Source organism: Ornithorhynchus anatinus, chromosome 3 (assembly GCF_004115215.2).
Source record: "Ornithorhynchus anatinus isolate Pmale09 chromosome 3, mOrnAna1.pri.v4, whole genome shotgun sequence".
NCBI classification, from domain to species: Eukaryota; Metazoa; Chordata; class Mammalia; order Monotremata; family Ornithorhynchidae; genus Ornithorhynchus; species Ornithorhynchus anatinus.
The window spans coordinates 22,612,018-22,623,982 of record NC_041730.1 but is presented as its reverse complement, the minus strand read 5'-3'; the positions used below and the strand labels follow the sequence as shown (position 1 = coordinate 22,623,982).

The following is an 11,965-nucleotide window of genomic DNA, read 5'->3' as shown; positions in this document are numbered from 1 at the left end:
GATGGATTGGGAATGACTTTATGCAAACGCCACCCCGCCGCCCTCGTCACGGGGGGTCGTCGTAGTAATTCAGGGATCTGTCTGATTCGTCCCGCTTCTGCTGGGCCTGGGCCCGGGCCTGGTTGGGGAAGGGTCTCGGGGCCATGGGGTGCTTTGGCAGGACACCATAGTCTGAGCAGAGAGAGAGAGAGAGAGGAGAGGAAGCCTACGCATCAGTGCCAACAGCCAGGATAGATGAATTTTAGGGTGAGATTTCACAAGCAGGAAGCATCCCCCGGGGCCGGGTCTCAGGCGGGGACCCTGAGAGATTTGGAGCCCTTGTTTAACGAGGTTTCCCAAGTGAACACCTGGAGGTGGGGATGGAGTGGGGAGCCGGGGGAGGAAGCACAAGGGGATGGGAGGGTCTGCGGGCAGGGGGGGCCTGGCTCCCCGATCCCACTCCCTGGGACTCTCCCCTATTTGCACTTGCGCGGGGGAGGGGGGGATCTCATCCCGGCCAAGGGACGGAGAGGAAGAAATGGGAACTCGGGGGCACCGGGTACCGTCCATCAGGCCGAACTGTGACTGCGGGAGCTCCAGAGGGGCGGAGAAGTCATCGGGGACGTAGTAGTGAGGCCTAGAGGGGAAACACAGTGAGACCGGAGCCTAACTCTGGCGAGTGCAAGGGACGGCCCGTCCTTCCGACAGAGCACCCCTCGTGACTGTCAACACCCTCGGCTTGAGGGCAGGGATCGAGTAGACCAACTGCATTGTATTGTACTCTCCCGAGCATGGAGCACACTGCCCCGGACGCAGTCGGTGCTCAAAAAATACCACCATCCCTTCGCCTCCCTGCGCTCACATCCCCAGGTCCAGACCGCCCGCCGCCTGGGCGAACCACAAGCCAAAGGGGCAGGTTGAGGAGTGGAAGCCCCAGCTCGAAGCCCGGCAAATGGGTTAACTATGGTGCTACCCTCCCCCGCCAGGGCGGGGAGCAGAGGGTCAGGTAAACTGAGGCCACGGAGACCTGTGACCTCACCCTGGCGTTACCTCACGGGCCGCGGCTGGGGCAGCGGGCACACGACCATGAGGACCAGTTGCAGGAGCAAGAGGCCGAGCCCCACTCGGCCGCTCGCGTCTCCCGGCATGACCGGCGCCACCTGTCCCGACACGGGCGGAACGTAGCCCCTCCGCAGGCCCTGCCGCCTCACAATGGCCGTGACGGTGTTCCGCCACCGAGCCCCCCTCGCCCCCCCCCCCGGGCTGCCCCGCGATGGCAGTCACGGTTCTGCCGCCCTACCCTCCGCCCCGTCTCAACTGTCCTCCGGGCAACTTTGAAATCAGCAGACGCTGGGGAGAGGGGGTGGGACTGAAGGGTCGATACAAGCCCACGTCGGGCAGAAAACCCTTCTCTAACCCCGAGCTCCGGTATCACCTGCCGGCCCCGGCCCCCACCCTCGTTCTCTCACCGAGCTGAGGATTCTAAGCTCTTCTGCTCCCCACCCCCGACCACCCCAATCCCTCTATTTCCATCCCTCCTGCCTCTCCCGCGCCACGCCGGCACCCACCCCGGGGCTACAGCCAGCGTCCAAGGCGGGAGGGAAGAGGGCACAGAACGAGGCAGGGGCAGGGTCGGCCTGCTCCCTCCCCTTGCCCGCTCACGGCTCTCCCTCACTGCCCCCCACTCCCTCTGCCTGCTGGTCAGGCCCACCTAAGACACCGGCTGCCACTTTGTGGCCTCTCCTCTGGGATGCCACCAGCCCTTCCTAATCCCCCTCCCTCAATCTCCTCCACAAACGCTCATCTTTATGAAATGAAGACGGGGCTGGACAGGTCAGGACACCACCAGGGGATTTCCCCAAGCCCCCGCTGGAAGGGCCCCCCGGTCAGGCCCGCGTCCCTCCGAGAGAGGGAGCGGGGCGCGGACGAGAACCTCGAGCCAGGCTGGTCCTTGCTGAGGCGACCCCGTCCGCTCGCGAAGGAGGAAGAAGTGGCGCGGGGAGAGGAAGTGCGGCCAGTGGCGAATGCTTCTGGAAGGGGCAGAAGGGAGAGGAAGAGGGGGGCCCGGGAAGGCGGGCAGGCAGATGGCGGCTGCCCACTCGGCGGGAGAGAAAACATATTAAGCTCGGAGAGCGGGCGGCGCCGGGGCAGGGAGGAGGAGGTGCTCGGGCCCACGGGCAGGGGCGGCACAAGGCAGAGACCGGCGGGTGACCGGCAGATGACCGCCCGGCAGGCGACGGGCCGGGCCCCAGCTCCCCGGCCACGCGAAGGGGGCTTCCCGGCCGCCCGGGCACAGAGGGGCACGCTCACCACGACGACTAACAGGGCGGCTTTATTCCAGGGCGGCGGAGCTGAGGGAGGGTTGGGGTGGGGGTCCTCTCCCTCCCACCCCCAGCAGCTCCCTGCTCCTTCTGGCTTTGGTGGGGGAGCGGGGAGGAGGCTCCACCGGTCAGCCCCAGTTGTAGAAATAAATCTTCTGCCAGGCAGGCAAATAATCCATCAGCGGCCCTGAAACGAGAGAAGGGAAGGAAGTGGGGCAGGCGCCAGGGCCCAAGCCCTGCCTCCCCCGGCCCCGCTTTCCCAGCCTGGGCGCCCTCCCCACCCTGCACTGATGCTCCAGCCTCATCTCTCCTTCCTCTTGTCCACGGAGCCTCTGGCCCACGCCAAGTCACGCCATCCCCTGCCGCCCTGACCCCGGCGGAGCCCCGGGTCCGAGCCGTCGGCCCCCACGGCCCGTCTGGCTCTTCAGAGAGGGGTGCCGCGAACCCAGGAAGTAGCGGAGGAGTTACGGCATGGCGCCGTGGATGAAGCATGGGCCCGGGAGTCGGAAGGTCACCAATTCTAATCCCGGTCCCACCTCCCCTCTGCTGCGTGGCCTCGGGCGAAACACTTCACTTCTCTGGGCCTGTTACCCCATCTATAAAAGGGGGATTTAGAGCGTGAACCCCACGTGGGCCTGCGTCCAACCTGATTTGCTTGTATCCACCCTGGCGCTTAGTACAGTGCTTGGCACACAGTAAGGGCTTAACGAATACCACAGTTATTATCATTACTATTAATAATAATAGCTTTTACTGAGCGCTTAACGTGTGCAGAGCTCTCTTATTACGTGGGGGGCCGGTACTCCGAACCAGAGAGGGCTCGGCTTCCTGGCTTCTCTCACGGCCCCCCGCCATCGCCGCGGGCCCCAACCCAGGGCCGCCCGCCGCCCCCCGGCACCCCTCCGTTACTTACGAGTGACCAAGCCGACTCCGGGAACGTAATCGGCCAGCAGTCGGAGCAGAAAGAGGATCCTGTCCCTAGACGAGGAGACGGGACACGGACAGGCTGAAAGGCGCCCTGGCTCCGGGTCGAGGGCAATTACCCCTAAGCCGCGTGAGCTACGGGTCGTATGCCGGGGCGGGGAGTCTCTCCTTTCTGGGAGCCTTCCAAATCAGCGGGGAGCTCCTCGGGAACAAGACAGACTAGCTGCTGAGGGGAGGCACTTACGTACACATCTTTACGCATTGTAAATGACATATTTATTCATGTTAATGTCCCTCTCTCCCTTTAGACCGGAAATTCGTTCCGGGCAGGGTACGAGCCTGCTCCTTCTTTGGCACTGTACTCTTCTAAGCGTTTGACACAGCGCTCCGCACACAGTAAGCGCTCGATAAATACCCCTGATCGATCGGAAGGAGTAGGGGTTAAAGTCTTGGAGTCCCTGCAGAGGGCAGGGGCGGGGGAGAGTAAAGAGCTCAGTGCAGTGCTCTGCACCTAGTAAGCGCTCGCTAAATACGACCGATCGGTTGAGTCGGAGTGGAAGGCTGGCCTGCTCTGGGGCAGCCAAGGGATGACCGTAGGGCCGCCCTGGCTGGACACCTCCCTCTCCAGATTGAAGCAGCTGCTCAGAGAAGCGGCACGGCCTAGCGCACGGGGCGCAGGCCTGGGAGTCGGGAGGACCCGGGTTCTAATCCCAGCTCCGCCACTTATCTGCTGTGTGACCTCGGGCAAGCCCTCGCCTCCTTAGCAGGCTCTCCGGTCTCCCACCCTGGCGAGTCTACTACGAGTCCGGACTCGCTGCTTGCAGACAGAGCCCTCGGACCCGGTCGAAGACCAAGGGCGCCGAGAAGGGACTCCGCGAAGGCCGCAGGAGAGGTGGGCGGTGTTGCCCCCCTAAGGGGAAAGATCTCTCCCGTCTGTCGTGGGGAACTCTTACTGAGAGAAGCGGTCGTAGAAGGGGGAGCGCAGCAGGTAGTAGAGCAGCAGGATGGTCCGTCGGCGTAGCTCCAACCGCTCCCGCCGGGTCAGTCCCTCGGTGTGGCTCAGAAGGCTCAGGCTGCACGGGCAGACACGGAAGGAGGTCAGTCCCCAGCTGCCGGACAGGGCCCGTAGCCCCCGCCGCCCTCCCCCGTAGAGGGGACGCACGCAGAACGGAGAGGAAGGGGGCGAGAGCGGGGGGGCTGGATGAACCCCACCAGATTTCATCACTCTCCCCCCAGCCCCGGGGCTAGGAGGGCGCTGAGGGACGCCGGTCCGGAAGGTGATTCCCCTGGGGGCGCAGGGCGCCGCTCACCTGGTCACGTCCAGAACGCCCGAGAGGAGCCAGGGCTTCCAGGACCGCCGTCCCCAGAGGCCCAGGCTCAGGACTGACGGCGCGGGGGTCAAGGATCCAGACAACAGGGAGTCCTCGCCAGGCCCCGGCTCGGCCCTCCCCATCCCGGCCGGTCAGGGCCGCCCCGCCGCCGGGGCCCGGCCCCACGGGCTAGAGAGGAGGATACGGTGCAGGAGGGGCCGGGCGATAAACACCGACTCGGCGACGGTCTCCCGGAGGCCCAGGGGGGTGGGGCCCGCGCTCGGCTCCTCCTCCCGGTGGTGCCGCTGCTGTCCCTCCCGCTGCTGGGGGGCACCCCAGTGCCGCGAGTGCAAGGACGGAGCTGAAACGGACAGTCGGGCTAGTGAGCGGGAGGAGGGTGTGGTGCCGGGAGAGGAGGCCGGCGCCCTGCGGGGGAGAGGGTCGCTCAGAGCCAAGGCCCGCGGCTCCCAGCCCGGTCGCGGGGCCGCCCGCTCCCGTCCCCCCGGGGCTTACTGCTCTGCAGAGATCGCATCACTCGGCTCGACCGCTTCCCCACGTAAGAGCGTTCCTGGCTGCCGGGGCCGCGTTCACCACCTGGGGCAGAGAGGCATCGTGGGGTCCGACCGGCACGGGGGAGCAGCGAGGTCCAGGACGGAGGCCCCGGCCCCCGACGAGGGGCCTCCCCTCACCCCGGGACAGGGACCTAGGACCCCCCACCTCGTGACAGCGCCAGCATCAGCTGAAGTTTCTCTCACTGGTGGGCATCGAACCCGTCCAGGGTCCGAGCGGAATCAGCGCGCTCCTCCGCGGTTGGATCAAACCCATCTGAACAGTCACCGCCTCCGGTACTCGGGGAGCACAATTCTCCCGAACGGCTCAGGGGACTTTCCTGCCAGTTCGCTTGTCCCGAGACCACCGTGTGAGACAGGAGGGGGGCGGGACCCCTCCCCTTTTACGGACAGAGAAACTGGGGCCCGGAGAGGTTAACCGACGACGTCACCCTGGGAGTCGGTGGCGGAGCCGGAATTAGAACTCGGGTCGTCCGACTCGGAGGCCAGCCCCGGGTCAGGGCTCTCCAACCTTTATCTTTTCAAAAGTACCCCTTTAGGTGGTTCTTGGCTTCCATCTCCTTTTCCATTAGAGGTTGTTGGGGGGCGGGGGAGGGAGGCAGCGAGAGGATGTCGGCAGACTGGGAACGGCTAAATGACCAGAAAGGAGAACTAAAACAGGAACAGCAAACTAAGGGTAACTTCTGCTCTAAGAGTAACAGTAAGACTAAGTTCTTTGAGATAAAAGAGGCCCAACAGGCCGATAAAGCAAACAAGCAAGCGGATTCCTCGCAACTTACTAAGGGGCCTGGCTCTGGTGCGCTTCTGACGTAACAGCAGTGCCACGCCAGTAGCCGAAAACAGTGGCGACGGGAAAGCGTCCTTTGGCTGCCCGCTTCTCGCAACTCGAGGAGTCGGGGCAGGGCACAGCTTCTACGTCTTCACATCTCCTCCGAGAGGCCTTCGCTGACCTAAGGCCTCATTTCCTCTACTCCCTCTGCCTTCTGCATCATCTGTACCCTTCAGGTACAAGATACACATCCCACTCTCAGCCCCACGGCACTCACATACACAAAATCTATTTCAACGTCCGCCTCTCCTGTAGACTGTGAGCTCCTCGTAGGCAGGGAACGGATCCACGAACTCTGTCGACGGCCATCCGTCGCATTTACTGAGCGCTTACTGTGCGCAGAGCGCTTGGGAGAGTAAGACATGGTCCCTGCCCGCCAGCTTACAGTCTAGAGGACCGTACTGTATTCTCCCAAACTCCCAGTACAGTGCTCTGCACACAGTAAGCGCTCAATAAATACCACACTGGAGGAGAGATTTTTCGAGTCGCTGACCGCAGCCCCGCACTACAAGGGCTCCACTAGAGCCTTCGGCGGCTGTGCCCATCTCTGTCCTTGGCTGAAGAAGTCAAAGTCCAGGATTATTCAGGCCCAACCCACGGCCTCCCGTTCCCTCTGGGAGCCAAGAAAAGAGTTGGCGAGTCCCTCCTCTGGGCTTCCCTAAATCTCAGCTGTGAAGGCCCGGGGGAAGGGAGAAAGGTTGAGAGGACTGTAAGCTCGCGGTGGGCAAGGAACGTGTCTGCTTGCGGTTGTACTGTACTCTCCCAAGCGCTTAGTTCAGCGCTCTGCGTGGAGTAAGCGTTCGATAAATACGGCTGAATGAATGAAAGAGACGCATCTGACCTTGGGGGTGCAGCTGTGCCTCCCGATCGAGGGGCACGATCGGGGGTGAGGTCTGGATGCCCGTCTTGTACCAGAGCAGCAGCAGGATCCGCAGAACGGCCCTAGAAGGAGACAGTGACCGTGACCGACGTTGACGGCGACTGTGGGATCCGTTAAGCACCGTACTAAACGCCGGGGTAGAGCCGAGATCATCGGGTCGGACGGAGTCCCTGCCTCCCACGGGGCTTGCAGCCCAAGGGGGAGGGGGAACGGGTACCGAATCCCCATTTTGCGGAGGGGGAAACCGAGCTACCGAGCAGCGAATTGACTTGGCCAAGGCCACAGAGTAGGCAAGTGGCGAAGCAGGGCTTAGAAGTCAGATTCTCTGACCCCCGTGACACCCTCCAAGGGTTCTACAGGTTTAAGGGACCGCCCGGCCCTGCCGGTCAGGGAGCCTCCCGAAATCGACCCTCCATCGCACCCGTCACCCCCGACTGCCCCCCTCGCTCGGCCCTCTCCCCATCTACCCGACGTACTTAGCCAACTGGATGAGGACGATGACGAGCCAGCGGCCCGTCTCCCCCCACACCTTGGCAGCCCCCATCTCCATGAATACTTCCACGCATTCCAGCACACTCAGCCACGTGAGCAGCTTCTGCTGGGAGAGTGACTGCGAAAGAAAGACACGGAGGTCAGCGGCAGAGGCCCGGTTCCCACCGCCGCCCGCCGTCTCGCTGAGCGCCTCCCAACCGAGCCCTAAACAACTGAAATTCCAGGGTCCGCCCTGCCTCGTGGAGGTCGACGGCTCGATCCTTTGGCCGTCTTGGAGTGCCCCCCCCAAGCTCTGTCCCTGTTCTTTCAGCCCTACTCCCATCCTCTGCCTCTCAACACTCCTGCACACGCCAGGCCCTCACCACGGGTAGGCTTTGCCGCAGCTCTTTCCGTAGGATCCCATCGTTCAGCAGCACGAGCAGATTGGAGGCCGAATACACTGGGGTGGGGAGAAATGGAGAAAGTAGCGTATAAGAAGGCTGGTGAGGCCCTCCCGGCTCAGTTTTTTGTTTTTAAATGGTATTTGTTGAGCGCCATGTGCCAGGCGCCGTTCTAAACGCTGGGGTAGATACAAGGTAACCGGGTTGGACACGGTCCATGTCCCACATGGAGCTCGGTCTTCATCCTCATTTTACAGATGAGGTAACTGAGGCAGAGAGAAGTTAAGTGACTTGCCTGAGGTCCCACGGCAGACAAATGACAGGGCCGGGATTAGAACCCAGGCCCTCCTGACTCTCACGCCTGTACCCTAGCCAGAAGGCCTTCTCCCCAGGGTGACCAAGTTGGCTCCCACTAGATCCATCCCCCCGCAGCACGTTGCCCGCGGACTCTGTGGAAGTGAACCTGTCCCTCCACCCACCTCCTCCCTGCAAGTCCTAAGACTCCTCAGGTTTCCTGAAGCCAAAGGGTAAGGCCCGCCAAACCGAGAAGGGGAATTCTTCGTTCCCCTTCTGTTCTCTCCAGGCCCACGAGGCCTCCCAGCCCCTACGTACCCAGTTCCGACAGCTCGTGGGAATCGGCGAAACGGCCTGAGGAAAGAGTCGAAGAGTGGAGGTGAGAGGGGAAACCGTCTCCTCCGCCAGCCGCCCCCCGCCAGCCATAAATGAGCAAGGAGGGCTCGGGCCCTTCCTCGCCTGAGGCGAGGAGGCGCCCATGTCCGGGGTTGGCTTAGAAGGCTCAGCGTAGGGGATGATGATAATAACGTTGGTATTTGTTAAGCGCTTACTAGGTGCAGAGCACTGTTCTAAGCGCTGGGGGAGATACGGGGTCATCGGGTCGTCCCACGTGAGGCTCGCAGTCTTAATCCCCATTGTACAGACGAGGGAACTGAGGCCCAGAGAAGTGAAGTGACCTGCCCGCAGTCACACAGCTGACAAGTGGCAGAGCCGGGATTCGAACCCACGACCTCTGACTCCAAAGCCCGGGCTCTTTCCACTGAGCCACGCTGCTTCCCTTGAGGCTGATGGTATCTGTCATGCGCTTACGATGTGCGAAGCACTGTTCTAAGCACTGGGGGGATACAAGGTGATCAGGTTGTCCCACGTGGGGCTCACAGTCTTCATCCCCATTTTACAGATGAGGTCGCTGAGGCCCAGAGAAGTGAAGTGGGTTGCCCAAAGTCACACCGCTGGCGAGCGGCAGAGCCGGCATTAGAACCCATGACATCTGACTCCCAAGCCCGGGCTCTTTTCACTGAGCCACTGTACTGGCCCGGGCATTCACGCGTATTGATTGAGCGCTTGCTATGTGCACAGCACTGTGCTAAGCGCTCGGAAAGTACAATACAGCAATGAAGCGAGACAATCCCCGCCCACTGAGGGAAGGGGCGTCGGAAGGCAGTGGTTCCCCTGGGTCAGGGTCCCTGCTGGGCCCCGACCCCGCCACATCCCTTCGTTCATTCAAACGTATTTATTAAGCGCTTACTGTGTGCAGAGCCCTGGACTGAGCGCTTGGCGTGGCTCGGGGGAAAGAGCCCAGGCTTTGGAGTCAGAGGTCATGGGTTCGAATGCCGGCTCCGCCCCTTGTCAGCGGTGGGACCGTGGGCCGGTCACTTCGCTTCTCTGTGCCTCAGTTACTTCATCTGTAAAATGGGGATGAAGACTGTGAGCCCCACGTGGGACAACCTGATTCCCTTGTGTCTACCCCAGCGCTTAGAACAGTGCTCGGCACATAGTAAGCGCTTAACAAATGCCAATATTATTATTACAAGGCGGCAACAGAAGAGCGACCATCCCTGCAGGCCATGAGGTCTGGCAGGGATGTGGTTTCCCCACCCCTCTGGACGCGGAATAACTCAACTGCCCCCAGATTTCCGCAGAGAGAGCTGGCTCGGGGTGGCGGAGTAGGAGCATCTCTCTCTCTCCCCGTCTTCAAAGCCCTCCTGAGAGCTCACCTCCTCCAAGAGGCCTTCCCAGACTGAGCTTCCCCCCCTTTCCCTCTGCTCCTCCCACCCCCTTCCCCTCAGCACCGTCCTATTATTTAGTGTTGGTATTTGGTAAGCGCTTCCTATGTGCACGGCACTGTTCTAAGCGCTGGGGGAGATACAGGGTCATCGGGTTGTCCACATGAGGCTCACAGTCTTCATCCCCATTTGACAGACGAGGTCACTGAGGCACAGAGAAGTTAACAGCATAAGGTTGGTATTTGTTGAGCACTTACTATGTGCAGAGCGCCGGGGGAGATACAGGGTCATCAGGTTGACCCACGTGAGGCTCACAGTCTTCATCCCCATTTTACAGACGAGGTCACTGAGGCACAGGGAAGTTAATAACAATAACGTTGGTATTTGTCAAGCCCTTACTCTGTGCAGAGCACTGTTCTAAGCGCTGGGGTAGACACAGGGTCATCAGGTTGTCCCATGTGAGGCGCACGGTTAATCCCCATTTTCCAGATGAGGTCGCTGAGGCCAAGAGAAGTGAAGTGACTTGCCCACAGTCACACAGCTGACAAGTGGCAGAGCCGGGATTTATTTACTTGGTTAATGAGGTGTACATCTCCTTGATGTTTGGGAAGCAGCGTGGCTCAGTGGCAGGAGCCCGGACTTGGGAGTCAGAGGTCATGGGTTCAAATCCCGGCTCTGTCACTTGTCAGCTGTGTGACCGTGGGCAAGTCACTTCACTTTTCTGGGCCTCAGTTCCCTCATCTGTAAAAGGGAGAGGAAGACCGTGAGCCCCACGAGGGACAACCTGATGACCCTGTATCTCCCCCAGCGCTTAGAACAGTGCTCTGCACACAGTAAGCGCTTAACAAACACCAACATTATTATTATTGATTCTATTTCTCGTGACGATGACGTCTTGTTTTTGTCCTATCCTGTTTTGCCATCTCCCCCGTTTAGACTGCGAGCCCGTCGTGGGGCAGGGATGCCCAACTGTCCGTTCCAAGCGCTCGGTCCAGCGCTCCGCACAGAGTCAGCGCTCAATAAATACTAGAGAAGCAGTGTGGATCCGTGGAAAGAGCCTGGGCTTCGGAGTCCGAGGTCATGGGTTCAAATCCCGGCTCTGCCACTTGTCAGCTGTGTGACTGTGGGCGAGTCACTTCACTTCTCTGGGCCTCAGTGACCTCATCTGGAAAAGGTGGATGCAGACTGTGAGCCTCACGGGGGTTAACCTGATGACCCTGTATCTCCCCCAGCGCTTAGAACAGTGCTCTGCACATAGTAAGCACTTAAAAAATCCCAACGTTATTATTATTAACTTCTCTGTGCCTCAGTGACCTCCTCTGTCAAATGGGGATGCAGAATGTGAGCCTCACATGGGACAACCTGATGACCCTGCATCTCCTCCAGCGCTGAGAACAGTGCTCTGCACATAGTAAGCGCTTAACAAATCCCAACATTAACTTCTCTGTGCCTCAGTGACCTCGTCTGTCAAATGGGGATGCGGCCTGGGAGCCCCACGTGGGACACCTTGATGACCCCGGATCTCCCCCAGCGCTTAGAACAGCGCTCTGCACAGAGTGATAATAATATTGGTATTTGTTCAGCGTTTACTATGTGCAGAGCATAGTAAGCGCTGAACGAATACCACCATTATTACTGAATGAAGGAGCGGACGGGTCAAAGGTCAGGGTCCGGGGGGGGCGGGGGGGGGGGGAGAGATGGTACCGGCCAGCAGGTAGCTGAGGCCCCGCACGGCGGTCTCCAGCTGGGCCGTGGCGGCGGGATGCCGGGTCACATAGTCCTGGTAGCGGACGCCGAGCAGCCGCAGCTTCTCCATCCCGCGGCGGAGACGGACGGGCGGCCGGACCGCCTCCCACTTCCTGCTTCCGTCCCCGCCCCCGCCCCTCCCCTCCCGCACTTCCGCCCTCCTCCCACGAAGCGGGGGATCCCATTGGTCCGACGCCGCCCGCCCCCCTCAATCCCGCCTTCCCATTGGCTGATCCGCCGCCGCCGGCTCCGCCCACTTTCCCCCGAGCGGAGAGGGCCGGCTCCGCGCCTGCGCAGTGTCATGGAGCCCCCCTTCCCCTGTTTAGAGGGGGCCGGCTCCGCGCCTGCGCAGTGTCATGGAGGCGCCCCCCGCACCTTTCCCCCGTTCAGAGCGGGCCGGCTCCGCGCCTGCGCAGTGTCATGAGCACCCCCTCCATCTTTCCCCTGTTCAGAGCGGGCCGGCTCTGCGCCTGCGCAATGTCATGGAGCCCCCCCCCCCCTTCCCCCCCACCTT

The 11,965-nt window shown here is 61.5% G+C and overlaps 1 protein-coding gene across 2 annotated transcripts; it reads right to left on the bottom strand.

The window, feature by feature from the left end:
• Position 1: 1 nt before the first annotated feature.
• PEX16 (peroxisomal biogenesis factor 16) lies at positions 2-11,573 on the bottom strand. 2 transcript variants are annotated; one of them, XM_029061446.2, is made up of 13 exons: positions 11,410-11,572; positions 8,297-8,332; positions 7,667-7,743; positions 7,289-7,422; positions 6,774-6,874; positions 5,048-5,128; positions 4,740-4,895; positions 4,535-4,607; positions 4,178-4,297; positions 3,214-3,278; positions 2,290-2,487; positions 543-616; positions 2-171 (listed from the first exon to the last, which is right to left on the bottom strand). In XM_029061446.2, the coding sequence occupies exons 1-11, from the start codon at positions 11,519-11,521 to the stop codon at positions 2,429-2,431; spliced, it is 1,014 nt and encodes a 337-aa protein (XP_028917279.1). In that variant the 5' UTR covers positions 11,522-11,572; the 3' UTR covers positions 2-171; positions 543-616; positions 2,290-2,428. The 2 variants fall into 2 exon arrangements, with proteins under 2 accessions (XP_028917279.1, XP_028917280.1); XM_029061447.2 differs by lacking the exon at positions 5,048-5,128 and having other exon boundaries at positions 11,410-11,573.
• Between the last annotated feature and the right edge of the window lie 392 nt (positions 11,574-11,965).